The sequence below is a fragment of the Camelus ferus genome, chromosome 9, assembly GCF_009834535.1.
Source record: "Camelus ferus isolate YT-003-E chromosome 9, BCGSAC_Cfer_1.0, whole genome shotgun sequence".
NCBI lineage: Eukaryota > Metazoa > Chordata > Mammalia > Artiodactyla > Camelidae > Camelus > Camelus ferus.
This window is the reverse complement of record NC_045704.1, coordinates 77,303,082-77,316,443: the sequence shown is the minus strand read 5'-3', so window position 1 is coordinate 77,316,443 and position 13,362 is coordinate 77,303,082. Positions and strand designations below refer to the sequence as shown.

Below are 13,362 nucleotides of genomic sequence, written 5' to 3'. Positions count from 1 at the left end.
ACAGGTGTTAACTGAGTACTTTTGACAAAATTTCTGGCTGATCTAAGAACCAAGAGTAATCTTTTTTTTTTTTTTTCCCCTGAGCCCTTAATATGATTCCAGATTGTGTAACTGTCTTTCTTCTCATTTTTTAAAACATCGGCCATTTGGAGAAGTGGTTTGCACTGCCCATCAAAATCAGCTGAAGGATCTTTAGAATGAACACAGACCCAGATCCCTAGATCCCATCCCAGCTGTGCAGAGTGAGAAGCAACAAAAGGTGAATGAGTTGCCAGCTTGTTCCAGGTGTGGGCATTTGTATCACGCAGTTCAGTCTTAGTCCAGGCCCTGCTCTGTCTCATCCTTGTTGACTTGCTTTTGCTAAATTTATGGTGTGTCTTATTACGTGCACTTGTAAATCAGCTTCAGTTCCAGGGAAGAGGAGGGTGAGGCTTAATGACAACTGAGGGTTAACATTTCTTTTCGTCCTTAATTTCTGTGTCCTAAGTTCTTGACGTACACAGTCTTTTTTTTTTTTTTTTTTGATATTAGGTCCTAAAAAGTTTTATAGCAGTATTTTGCAAAAAAAAAGATAAATTTTAAACTATTTTTATATACACACATATATGTATATGTATGTATATACACATATATATAAACTAAATATATTTAGTTATTTTTAAGATTACACAAAGAGCCCAAAACACACTAGAAGAAATTTATTCTTAAGAGTTTCTTTTATAATGGCTTTGGCCTAAAAATATGTTGAAAATAGAGATTTTCTTAGTGGAAAAAAAATCTGTATTTATTAATAGACTATATAATTTTTTACACATTGGTCAAGTACATTATTGTTATGAAATGGCATAATTTATCACTACATCCATGATTAAGTATAAAAAAAAAGCCATTGTCAATTAAGAGTAAAAAAATTACCTAAGCAAGAAGATTAAATTCTAGTTTAAATTCGTTTAACTTCCTACTTTACAAATACCAGGCAAAGGAATCTAACAAGTTGCTAAAGAACATAATCCCAAGCAGTAATCACAAAAGTTGATGAAGCACCTTTTAAGACACCTCCACCCTGAAACAATAGAGTGTCCAGAGGAACGTTGATACTATACTATTACAGGTTAAATATTTACATCATGCTAAAAACATCTGAAGCTGTAGTACAGTGCTATAATTTCTCCTCTTAAGGAAAAAACTAATAGACTGTATTTCCCTGCAGTGTTCTGAAAGGAAATAAGGTCACTTAAAAAAAAAAATTCATAGTAATTAGTGGTTTGCTTATTTTTTTCCTGACTTTTTAAGTTCCGACAAAGCATTACTGTGTAAAAGGTCCTTTAGCCCAAATTCAGTGTCTCTGTTTTGATCTCGTTGTAAAAGAACTCTCTGCTCATCCATTCTTTTCGCCTGAGACCGTAAAATAAGGCTAAAAAAGTCCTCATCTGGTACTGTTTGTCCCTTTGTGGCAGCAGGTGGTGGAGCACATCTTTGATCATCTAATCTGGACCCCTAAAAATTTACAAGAAAGAGATTAAAATACAAACACTGCAGGGAAGAAGAGCACCAAGGTATGTTACGTCTGTCATTCACAAGAAAATGGGGCTTTAAATGTTTACTGCCTCTTAGAAATACTTAATTCTCAGACTTGAAACCTAGATCAGACCTTTCTTTTGAAATGATTTATATAATCAGAACATAACAAGTGTTATTTAGACGTGTAGCCATAGTTTCATGGCTTTGGTAAAATTAAGGCATGAGGTCCCCTTTGTCCAAGATGACAGCTGAAGATTATAATCTTACCATAATGGGCATCAACAAATCCAACCTACCAGATCCCTAGGAATGTAACATGAGGTACAAAACCCCTGCATCACTACCTTATAAGGATTGTCCATTGGGCAGTCATCAAACTGTAACCCGTTGCCCATTGTTTTTGTAAACAGTATCGTTTTCAACACAATGCTCATTTGTGAATTGTGTATGGCTGTTCGCCCACTACAGTGGCAGAGCTGAGCAGGTGCAACAAAGGCCGTAGAGCCCAAAAAGCCTAAAATATTTTCTGTCTGGCGCTTTACAGAAAAAGTTTGCCTATTCCTGTCTTAGGCATTTAAGTCTATTAAGGAAATAGCCCAGAGTGAAATTTTCCTTCACATTTCTAATTTACGATTCTTATTTTAGAAGTACGTTAAAAATGTTTTTGATCAAATGAAAAATACAAGCACTTAAAAGTCTACAGTATAGCGTCTCGAATTAGAGCTCGCGGGAGGGTGTGGTGGCAGCCTGGCCGCCTAGCAGTGCCACCCCGCCTTCCACACACACCTGGTTCGCTCTTCACCATCTCTCCTGTCACAATTCTAGGTCATTTCATTGTCCTCTAATCCATCCAGCACTCAGGTACTTCAGTTCCTAGACCTCCTCTTCTCTGGTGTTCTCATCCTTACCCTCTGCCTTATCCATTAACTCCCACGGTCAGAGGCCAGACACAGTCATTCTCAATAATTGCACCATCTTTGAAATGATTTTAAAACATCCCATGTTGACTATTAACTCCTGTTTTTCCAGATCAGGCTCTCCAATACTCCCCCCAGTAAGTCATTTTTTTTTAAACTGAGGTAAACAACATAAAATTTACCTTTTGAACCATTTTTAAGTGTACAGTTCATTATCAAGTACATTCATATTGTTGTGCTATCATCACCACCGTCCATATCCAGAACTCTTTTCATCCTGCAAGGACTGAAACTCTATACCTGTTAAACAACAACTCTCCATTCTCCCCTCCTTCCAGCCTCTGCAACCACCATTCTACTTGTCTCTATCAGTTTGACTACTCTGAGTACCTCCTATGAGTGGACTCATACAGTATTTGTCCTCTTTTGACTCCTTATTTCTCAGCATAACATCTTTAACGTTCATCCATGTTGTAGCATGGTATTTTTAAGGCTGAAAATATTCCATTGTATATGTACACTGTGTTTTGTTTATCCATTCATCTACTGATGGAAACTTGGGTTGCTTCCACCTTTTGACTGTTGTGAATAATGCTAATATGAATATGGGTGTACAAATATAATCTGTTCATGTCCTTGCTTTCAGTCATATCCAGAAATGGGATTGATGGATTATGTGATAATTGTATTTTTAATTTTTTAAGGAACTGTTTTCTTTAGCAGCTGCACCATTTTGTATTCCCACCTGCAGTGCACAAGGGTTCCAATTTCTCCATATCCACAGCAACAGTTGTTATTTTCTGGGGTTTTTTTTGTTTGTTTCTTTTGATAGCAGCCATCTTAATGGGTGTGAGGTGGTATCTCACTGTGGTTTTGATTTGCATTTCCTGAATGACTTACGATGTCAAGCATCTTTTCCTGTGCTTATTGGCCATTTAAATGTCATCTTTGGAGAAATATTGGGTTCTCTGCCCATTTTTGAATCAGTTTCTTTGTTGTGGAGTTGTCTATATTCTGGATTAGTCTTTATCAGTTAGATGATTTACAGATATTTCCTGTGGGTTGTCTTTTTACTTTGTTGATAGTATCCTTCAGTGCACAAAAGTTTTAAATTTTGATGAAGTCCAATTTGTCTTTTTTTTCTTTTGTTGCCTGTGACTTTGGCATCATCCAAGGAACCACTGCCAAATCCGAAGTCATGAAGCTTTCCACTTACGTTTTCTTCTAAGAGTTTTATAGTTTTCTACCTCTTACATTTAGGTCTTTGATCCATTTTGAATTAATTTTTCTATGTGGTGTTAGGTAAAGGTCCAGCTTCATTCTTTTGTATGTAGATATCAAGTTTTCCCAGCATCAACTGTTGATAAGACTTCCTTCCACATGAATGCTCTTGGCACCCTTGTTGAAAATCACTTGACCAAATATGAGTGTTTATTTCTAGGCTCTCTATTCAGTTCCATTGGTCTATATACGTGTCATGCAAGTATCACACTGTTTCGATTACTGTAGCTTTGTAGTAAATTTTGAAAACAGCAAGTGTGAGTCCTCCAACTTCGTTTTTCTCCTTCAAGATTGTTTGGGCTGTTTGGGTTACCTGAGGTTCTCTATACATTTTCAGATGGACTTTCTATTTCTGTAAAACATTGGAATTTTGATAGGAATTGCACTGAATCTGTAGATCGTACTGAGTGATACAGACTTTTTTTATTGAAGTATAGTTGATAGGTGTACAATGTAGTGATTCACGGTTTTTAAAGGTTACACTCCACTTACAGTTATTATAAAATATTGGCTGTATTCCCCATGTTGTACAATGTATCCTTCTTTTATATATCGTAGTTTTTACCTCTTAATCCCTCCTGACTAGTAACCACTAATTTGTTCTCTGTATCTGTGAGTCTGCTTCTTTTTTCTTATATCCACTAGTCTATTTTTTAGATTCCATATATAAGTGATATCATACAGTATGTCTTTCTCTGACAATCCTGACTTTTTAACAGTATTGTCTTCCAATTTATGAACATGGGATTTATATCATCTTTAACTTCTTTCAGAAATATCTTGTAGTTTTCAGTGTACAAGTCTTTCACCTTCTTGGTTAATGCCTGTACTTTAGTACTTTATTGTTTTTGATGTTATTGTAAGTGGAATTTTTCCTTATTTTCCTTTTTGGACTGTTCATTACTAGTGTATAGAAACACAACTGATTTTGGATTTTTATCTTGTATCCCATAACTCTGCTGACTTTCCTAGTTCTAACAAGGTTGTTTTTGTTTTTGTGCTTTTGGTGAAATCTTTAGGATTTTCTACATATACGACTTTGTCACCTCTGCAGAGATAATTTTACTTTTCTTCTTTTCCAATTTGGATGCTTTCTGTTTCTTTTCCTTGCTTAATTGCTCTGGCTAGAATTTCCAATACTATGTTGAATATAAATGGCAAAGTGGGCATCCATGTCTTGTTCCTGATCTTAAAGAAAAGCTTTCAGTCTTTTACTACGGATTATGATGATAGCTGTGGGTATATTTCATAAATGATTTTTATTATGTCATAGTAGTTTCCTAACTATTCCTAGTTTGCTTTTTTTAATCATGAAAATGTGCTGTATTTTTGTCAAATGCTTTTACTGCATCAATTGAGATAATCGTGTTTTTTCTTTCATTTTGTTAATGTGGTATATTATATTGATTGATTTCCATATGTTGAACCATCTTGCATTCCAGGAATAAATCCCAACTGGTTATGGCTTATAATCCTTTTAATATCCAGCTGGATTCTGTTTGCTAGTATTTTGTTGATAATTTTTGCGTCCATATTCAAAAAGGATAGTTTTCTTGTAGTGTCTTAACTGGTTTTAGTATCAGGGCAATATTGGCCCCATAGAATGACTTGGAAGTGTTCCCTTCTCTTCAATTTTTTGGAATTGGTGTTCTTTAAATATTTGGCAGAATTCACCAGTGAAGCCATCAGGTCCAGGGCTTTTCTTTTGTCACAAGGTTTTTGATTACTGATAATAATCTCCTCTTATGAATTATGGGTCTATTTTCTATTTCTTCATGATTCAGTTTTGGTTGGTTTTGTGTTTCTAATTATTTGCCCATTTTATCTAGGTTATCCAGCATACAACCATTGATAGCATTCTCCTATAATTCTATTTTTGTAGAATCAGTAGTAATGTCTCTGCTTTATTTCTAATTTTGCTAATTTGAGCCATCTCTTTTTCTTAGTATAACTAAAAGTTTGTCAATCTGTTCATCTTTCTAAGGAACCAACTTCTGATTTTTTTTGATTTTCTCTTTTTCTGTTCTGTATTTTATCTGTCTCTGTTCTAATCTTTGTTACTTCCTTACTTCAGCTAGTTTTTAGGTTTAGTTTGTTCTTTTTCAAGTTCCTTAAGTTGTAAAGTTAGGCTGCTGATTTGAGATCTTTTTTAATGTAAGCATTTATGGCTATAAATTTCCCTGAGCACTTCTGAGCACTGCCTTCACTGTAAACTAAGTTTTAGTAAATAGTGTTTTCATTTTCATTAGTCTCTAGGTATTTTCTAATTTCCTTTTTGATTTCTTCTTTGACTCATTGATTGTCTAACTGCCACAAATTTGTGAATTTTCCAGTTTTCCTTCTGTTGCTTCTAACTTCATCCCACAGTGGCTGGAGAAGATACTTTGTCTGATATCTATCTCTGTAAATCTGTTGAGACTTAATTTCTGGCCTAAATATGGTCTGTCCTGGACAATGTCCTATATGCACTTAAGAACATGTATTCTGTTATTGTGTATTATTCTAATCTGTTAGATCTGCTTGGTTTATTGTGTTGTTCAGGTTCCCTATTTTCTTTCATATCTTCTGCCTGGTGGTTCTACCCATTATTGAGACTGGAATGTTGAAGTCTCCAACTATTATTGTAGAATTGTCCATTTCTCCCTTTGGTTCTGTCATTTTTGCTTTGTATATGTTAGGTAAGTATCTTCAGTATTTCGTCAATCCACTGACATCACAGCCACTTTTTACTTCCACACTTTTCCCTTACTTCCCTTCTTAGATGCAGCCTAGATTCCAAAGTCTGTTACTAAAATCACTCCTTGGTATTTCTTTCCCCCTTCACCCTATTCTCCTGGCAATACCAACCTTGATTAAATCTATCTCTCTGCCTCCTAAAGCAGCTGGTAATGACTGGAGAAAATACACAACTGCACTGACCAGCCTCACTTCCTTGACAGTGAACTTCAAAGTGAGTCCTCAGCACACCTCAGCAAATCCTGTTTTCCCTGGTCAATATGCTTTCAGTTTCTCAAAGCCAATTATGTTCTACTTCCTTGCTTTTCAAAATTACAATGCTCCAACCTCAGTCTTAGCTAAATGGCCCTTCTTCTTACTTTGCTAAGAAAATAAAAGGAACCAGAGATAATTCCTACTTGCTATACTTGCTACCTTCAAATCTGTATACATAATACTGTTTTCCTTCTCATCTATGCAAAAACTATTCTTTAATTATCCCCTACTCTTCTGCATCGCTGATTCCCCTCTTCTACTTGATCATTCCATCAGCAGACATGCTATATTAACTCTCAAAATAAGAATAAACCCACCTTTATCCTATGTCTCCCTCCAACTAATGATGCATCTGTTTGTCCTCCTTTGCAAGCAAAACCACTTGAAAGATCTGTGGGCTATTTTGCCATTACATTTCCCCTTTTCTCAACCCACTGAATCCTTTACCCCATCCACTAAACAGTATCTTTCAAAACTACTACTAATCTCCATGTTGCTAAATCTAGTAGCTCAGCCATCATCTTTCTCAGCTGTTCAGCAGCATCTGACACAACTGAGCATTCCTTAAAACACTTCCTTTGCTTGGCTCCTACCACACTTTGCAGGTTTTCTTCCAAATCTCTGACTGATAGCTGCTTCAGTGGCTCATCTTCCTTTATCCAAATAGTAGATTTTCTAGTGCCCAGGGCTCTTAAGTATTCCTGTTTCCTTTTCTATTCTTTAGGTAATCACTTCCCAGGGCTTTAATAACAGCTATATGCTGATGACTCCCAAAGTTACTTCTCTCTTGGGCTCCAGGTTTTTATTTTAATATTGCTTGTTCCACTTCAATGTCAAACTAGGTATCTGATAGAATACCTAATTAATTTAGGCATTTTAAATTTAAATTTAAAAATTCTCAATTAATTTAGAATTTACATATCTAAAGTAAAACTTTTGCTTTTCTCTCCAAGCCTGTTTCTCCTCTAGTCTTCTCCACATTAGTAAATGGTACCACCCAAGCCCAAAAGGTATGTCATCCTTAATTCTTTCTCATACCCTCCATCTAGTTTACCCTACTATGACCACTTATCACTACTCTCACCACACTGGCCCAAGTCACCAGTATTTTTTGCCTGATTACCACATGTGTCTTCTAACTGGTTTTCCTACTAATACCCTTTCCCCCCAAAACACTGCTTGTTTCAGCAGTAGTCAGGATGATCTCTCAGAATCCTCCAGTGTCTTCCTATCACATTTGGAACATAAGACCTCATCATGGCCCTGATGACTTCTCCATCCTCATCCTACACCAGTCACACTGGCCACCTTGCCATTCCTTGAACCTGCTAAGCTTTGATATCCAAGAGGGGACTTGCTGTCTCTGCATGGAATGCTTTCAGTAAATATTCACATATCTGACTGCTTTACCTCATTCAGGTCACTGTTCAAATGTCAATCCAGAAAGGTCTTCCCTAACCACCATAACTAAAACACTCCTTCAGCAACCACCACCATCCATGGTTACCCATTACCTCTTTATCTTGCTTTAATTTTCTTTACCACAGGTATCAGTACCTGATATATACTACCCATCTATCTACATATCTATATGTAAACACACACTCTTATTCACTCCTTCTCCCACTAAAATGTAGGATTCCTTAAAAAGCAGGTGTATCCCCAATGTCTAGAATACTGCCTAGAACATAATAGGTGTTCAGTCATTTTTTGTTGAATGAATGAAAGGTATCATTATCATATCTCTATGAACACAGAACTAGGGTCAGGCATAGGAAATGTCTCTTTTAAGTGAAAATAAGCATTATTTTTTCATGGTCCTGTCCAAGCCATTTGAGACATTCCTTAACCACTTTGGTTAATCACTATTAAAACAGCTGAAATACGAAAGCTATCTCAATTTATCCATTTCTCCTAAATGGTAAACTGTGTAGACAGGGCCCCATCTAGACTGTCTCCATATTAATCCCTGGTTGCTCTGATACTATCTCCTAAAACTGAGGAAAGAGGGGCTTTTTTTTTTTTCACTAGTAGTTGCCTCTCTACCACGGCTCAAAGGGAGTCATCAGCAACCTCTCACCTCACCAGCCAAAAGGAATACAAAATAAGCTCTTCCCAAGTTAGAATCATAATACTGCCAAAGCTCTCAACAACATCTGGGCTACATACAAGCTGACAAAAATATGCAGACATACTTGACATTTTACAAGGATGTCGAAGAAGTCTTCATCAGGCTCTTTGTTGTCATTAGTCATCAGGTGGCCGAGTACCGACTGACTGTTGTTTTGTGTCAGACGGAGCCCTGGTAAATTACTGAAACTGGCCCTCTGGTCATCCAGACGGCGGCTCTGTGAGCTGGCAAGAAGGTCTAAAAACTCATCTGTGTTGGGGGACACCATGGAAGCAGATGGCGCTATGAATAGGGAAAAAAAACAAAAATAAAATTATTTAAACCTATTTGTTATATACATATAGTTTCTTTTTTGCTGTGTTCAGTCCCAACACCCTCTCTGTCCTCCTCTTTAGCTCTTGTCACTATGAGTCACTGACAGGCTGGGGCCAGACAAGATGGGCGGAGAGGGAAGAATGGATCCCAGAGCACTGCCAGTGGGCCACTGAGAGTTTATTCGGACTTGACTATATTTCCCTTTCTTTAATGCCACCCAAAATAGAACTATATAAAGTACAGGGCTAGATTTCAGAAGATAAATTGTTTTTCTTACATAATTTCTCAGACCAGGAATAAATGGGCCAGTATTTTTATTCTATGCCCTGGGTAGGACATTTAGCGAACTCAACCTAGAGTTAAGCACTGCTGGCAAGTCTTGGTCTATGGTAGAGGGAGTCTTTTGGCAGCTGAAATAGAAACAGTCAGGTAACCTACTGTAGATCTGTCTAAGGCTCAGGCAGGCTCTGGCTTCAGCCGTAGCCACAGGTTCTCCAATCCACACATGAAGCATCTCCATTTTACACAGAATCATACAGTATGTGTATCTGTAATTTTTTCCTATTTTTTAAAGTTAGATTTTTTTCCCAGCTGTGAAGAAACTAGGGAGGCAGTAGGATATAGTTAGTAGAAAAGGCACTGGACTAGAAATACAGAAAAACTTATGGGGACTGAAAACCTTGTTTAAACTGTACAAGTATGAGCATTTCAGAAATACCTGGATTCACATTCACTTATTGTGCCTCCTATGATTAGAACTCAATTCTCAGAAATAAATCACAAGAATATCAAAGGGAACTATTCAAACTGTCAGAGAAACATAAATAACTTACTTTTTCGCGTTATTCTGGGGGGAGTGGAAGATGCAGGTGCTGACGCAGATCCGGAGTTCTCTTGTAAGCAGCACCTCTGGTCATCCATCCGATTGCTCTGAAATCGGCTTAATAGGTCAAAGAACCCTTCATCTCCAATACTATCTGCACTGATTTTCTAAAATATTGAGAGAAAATCTAAATATTCCAGCATTATCCTTAGATCATCAATGAAACAATATCATATATCTCAAATGCAAAAGGTAAAGGATGAAGATTAAAGATAAAAAATTGACATTTTCTTTATATAAGATGGCAACATTGGTCATAAAAAATTATTTCAATCCAACCAACAAAAAGCATTTCTAGTTTTTTTTTTTATCCTTATATTTCTAAAGCTAAATATATGTACCTTAGACTCAAGGGAACAGCTATGGATAATGAATTATGCAAATATTAGTAAACAGGCATGGATCCTACATTCAAAGTTCAGTTATAAGATTCTATAACAGAATTTAAGTAAACTCATCTTTCTAAGAACTGATAAACTAAGTAAGAAAGCATGTATATTCTAGCATAGTGATTTGTAAAGTCTTAAAGATTTGAAGATCTTGAAAAAAATACAAACTTCAAATAAATGAATAGAGACAGAGGGATACCTGTTAGACTTTATGTGGAAAGCTTCAGAACTAAAATGACAAATGCAGTGTTTACTAAAAGCAATTATTTTTCATAATGATAATACTGTAATAGAGGTACATACATACAAAATGTTATGAGCCTCGGGAGAAGGGTGTAACTAATTCTTAGATGAAATAGCAGAAACTTGTGTGATACCTGAATTGGCTCCTGAAGAGTAAATAAGCATTGCAGGGCAGAGATGTTTCATACTGATTAACACTCAATTCCAAAGGTGGTAGTATTCAGGGGATGATGGACTATGGGGTAGGCCGGGGTGGTGAAGAGGATAATAAAGAAGAAGCCAAAACAAAGGCCTCTGTGTGACATACTAACAATACTTACCCCATGGGAGAGAAGAGGAGCATTGGTAATAGTTTTAAGAAGTTCTGTATAGAAACAGAACTGGCCCTCCCAGTGGGCTGATGGGGTTAGTAAAGCAGGGAGAGAGATGAGTTCAAGTGCCCATTCCAAACTCCGGGTAAGAGATGAAGTAGTACGTGAACTAAGACACAAGAGTAGTTTTTTTTTTTTTTCCTTAAGGGGGTTGGGGGAGGATGGTTGGAGGGGTGCAGATCTGAGCAATACAGGGATTAACTGGATGTGGTCAGTGAAGGAGAGGGAGTCTAAAATGACACTCGGATTCCTAGCTTGGGTGACAATGTAGTAACTGAAATAAGGAAAACACGAGGGTTTGAGGGAATACAGTTTTTAACATGGCAAGCTTGAGGTTTGGGAATGATAAGTATGTACGTAAGCTATAGTCAAGTGCAGTAATCACTAACAAAGTCAAGTGCAGTAATCACTAACAAAAAGAGTTTTCCCTAGGGGCAAAAAGCCTCTAATTCAAAATTCTGAACATCAAAACGCAATAAGGCCCCAAAAATATAGGCACTTCCAGTTGGGCTAAGTGGGCTTAGTTAAGACCTCAAACCTTGAACAAAGGTATGCCTCCCAGTTCTGCTCTGGATCTATAAAAAATTCTTGAGCCATTTTTATTAACCCCATAATGTTTTTTGTTAGCCATGCATATGTAAGGAACACGTTAAAAAACTTATAAAAATCAAGGCAAAGGACACCACGAGGGCACAGACATAAACGGAATGCTGACAACAGGACCAATAGAAATCTCTGTTAAAAAACAAAAGACTAACACAATTTTTTCAAAGGTTCTCACTGCTTAAAAAATGGATTTGATAATTTGAAGTATCTTCTTTGTAATTTATTTTGATCGCTTTATCAGAGTGTAAGGTAGCTAAATTAGAGGTAGCCCTGATACTTAGTAAACCCACGGTATTTTCCGATTTCTAAATATTTTGTTATATTTAATAACCTGATTCCTATGCTTACTTTCCATCAAAATTGTTTTAAATTCTATTATAATTTCATTAATATAAACAGAAGTTGATACTTGCAGACACTCTTCATTTTAAATTAGTAGTTAAAAATCCTTTAGTATCTGAATTTAGTTTGACTTCTAAGCTGAATGGAGGATAGTTTTACTGGGAGACACTGGTGAAACAAAAGGTTTTGCAAATGACAGTGACTTAAAACACAACTGTAACTGACTGTACGTCCATAAAAAAATACAAAGAAATAATTACTGTCTAAAGTAGTGGAGCAACTTGTCTATAAATGGAGTAATTACAGTTTCTAGCTTTGAAGACTACAGAAAAGATAGGAAAATATAGAAGACTTCTTTGAATAACAAAGATAGTTTATACTGAATATCTAATAATTACAAAAATCAAGTATGAATACAAGAAGACTAAAATGTAGGAACTCAAAATACAATACCCAAAAGCTTATTTTAAACTTACCCTTTGAGAATTCGCAATTCGGTGATTGACGGAATTACTGGTATCTTGAAGAACTTTAGTGGAGGAATTAGTTTTGTATTTTTTCCCCTTCAATCTGTTGACAAAGAGTAACTTTGCAGAAGGTTTGGCAATAAGAGGTTTTTGTTTAACAAGAATTTCACTGTTCCAGTTTTGAACCTACAAAATTATAAATATAAATGGAAAACAGGACATGAAAAAAAGAACACCAACGCTATCTCAGGCTTCCTATATTAATCTGCCGTCATTTAGTAACGGGGGTGGGGTGAGTGGCTTAGATCTCTTACTAAGTTTCTTTCCGCCAGTATATCTCACTATTTTCAACAGCTTGTACCAAATGTATACTGTGAATTTCTCATTATCAAAATATTAACATGGAGGCTTTTAATAACCTAAGAATAAAAAAACAAAGTTTGCTGTAAGTCTAAAATATAACTTGGCCAGAAAAGGAACCAAGGTTTTATTCTTGATGGGAGTTACTTAAAAAACTGGTAAAACTGGAAATTTTGGGTATATGTAGAATTCTTAACTGTAAAAATTAACAGCTAAAAACTTATATAGCAGTAGTACTGAACTCTTTGACAACTTTATCACAAGGGGAAAAGACCATTACAGAGAACTGATTCCACTAAAACATGTTTTATTTTTTAAAAATTATTTTATTTATTTATCACTGTATTAATTACTTTGGTGGGGGTGGGGGAAGAGGCCATTAGGTTTATTTATTTTTAGAGGAGGTACTGGGGATTGAACCCAGGACCTCCTGCATGCATCTCATGCATGCTAAACATGCACTCTACCATTTGAGCTACACCGTTCCCCCTTCAAACATGTTTTTTTTTTTTAATTGAGTTATAGTCAGCTTACAATGTTGTGTC

The 13,362-nt window shown here is 36.2% G+C and overlaps 1 protein-coding gene across 1 annotated transcript in view; it reads right to left on the bottom strand.

Moving 5' to 3' along the window:
* Positions 1–61: 61 nt before the first annotated feature.
* GPSM2 (G protein signaling modulator 2) overlaps positions 62–13,362 on the bottom strand; it is a 48,541-nt gene continuing 35,240 nt past the window's right edge. The window contains 4 exon segments of the mRNA XM_032487239.1: positions 62–1,497; positions 8,906–9,123; positions 9,990–10,146; positions 12,467–12,643. Of these exon segments, the coding sequence (XP_032343130.1) occupies positions 1,258–1,497; positions 8,906–9,123; positions 9,990–10,146; positions 12,467–12,643 (792 nt within the window). The 3' untranslated portion in view covers positions 62–1,257.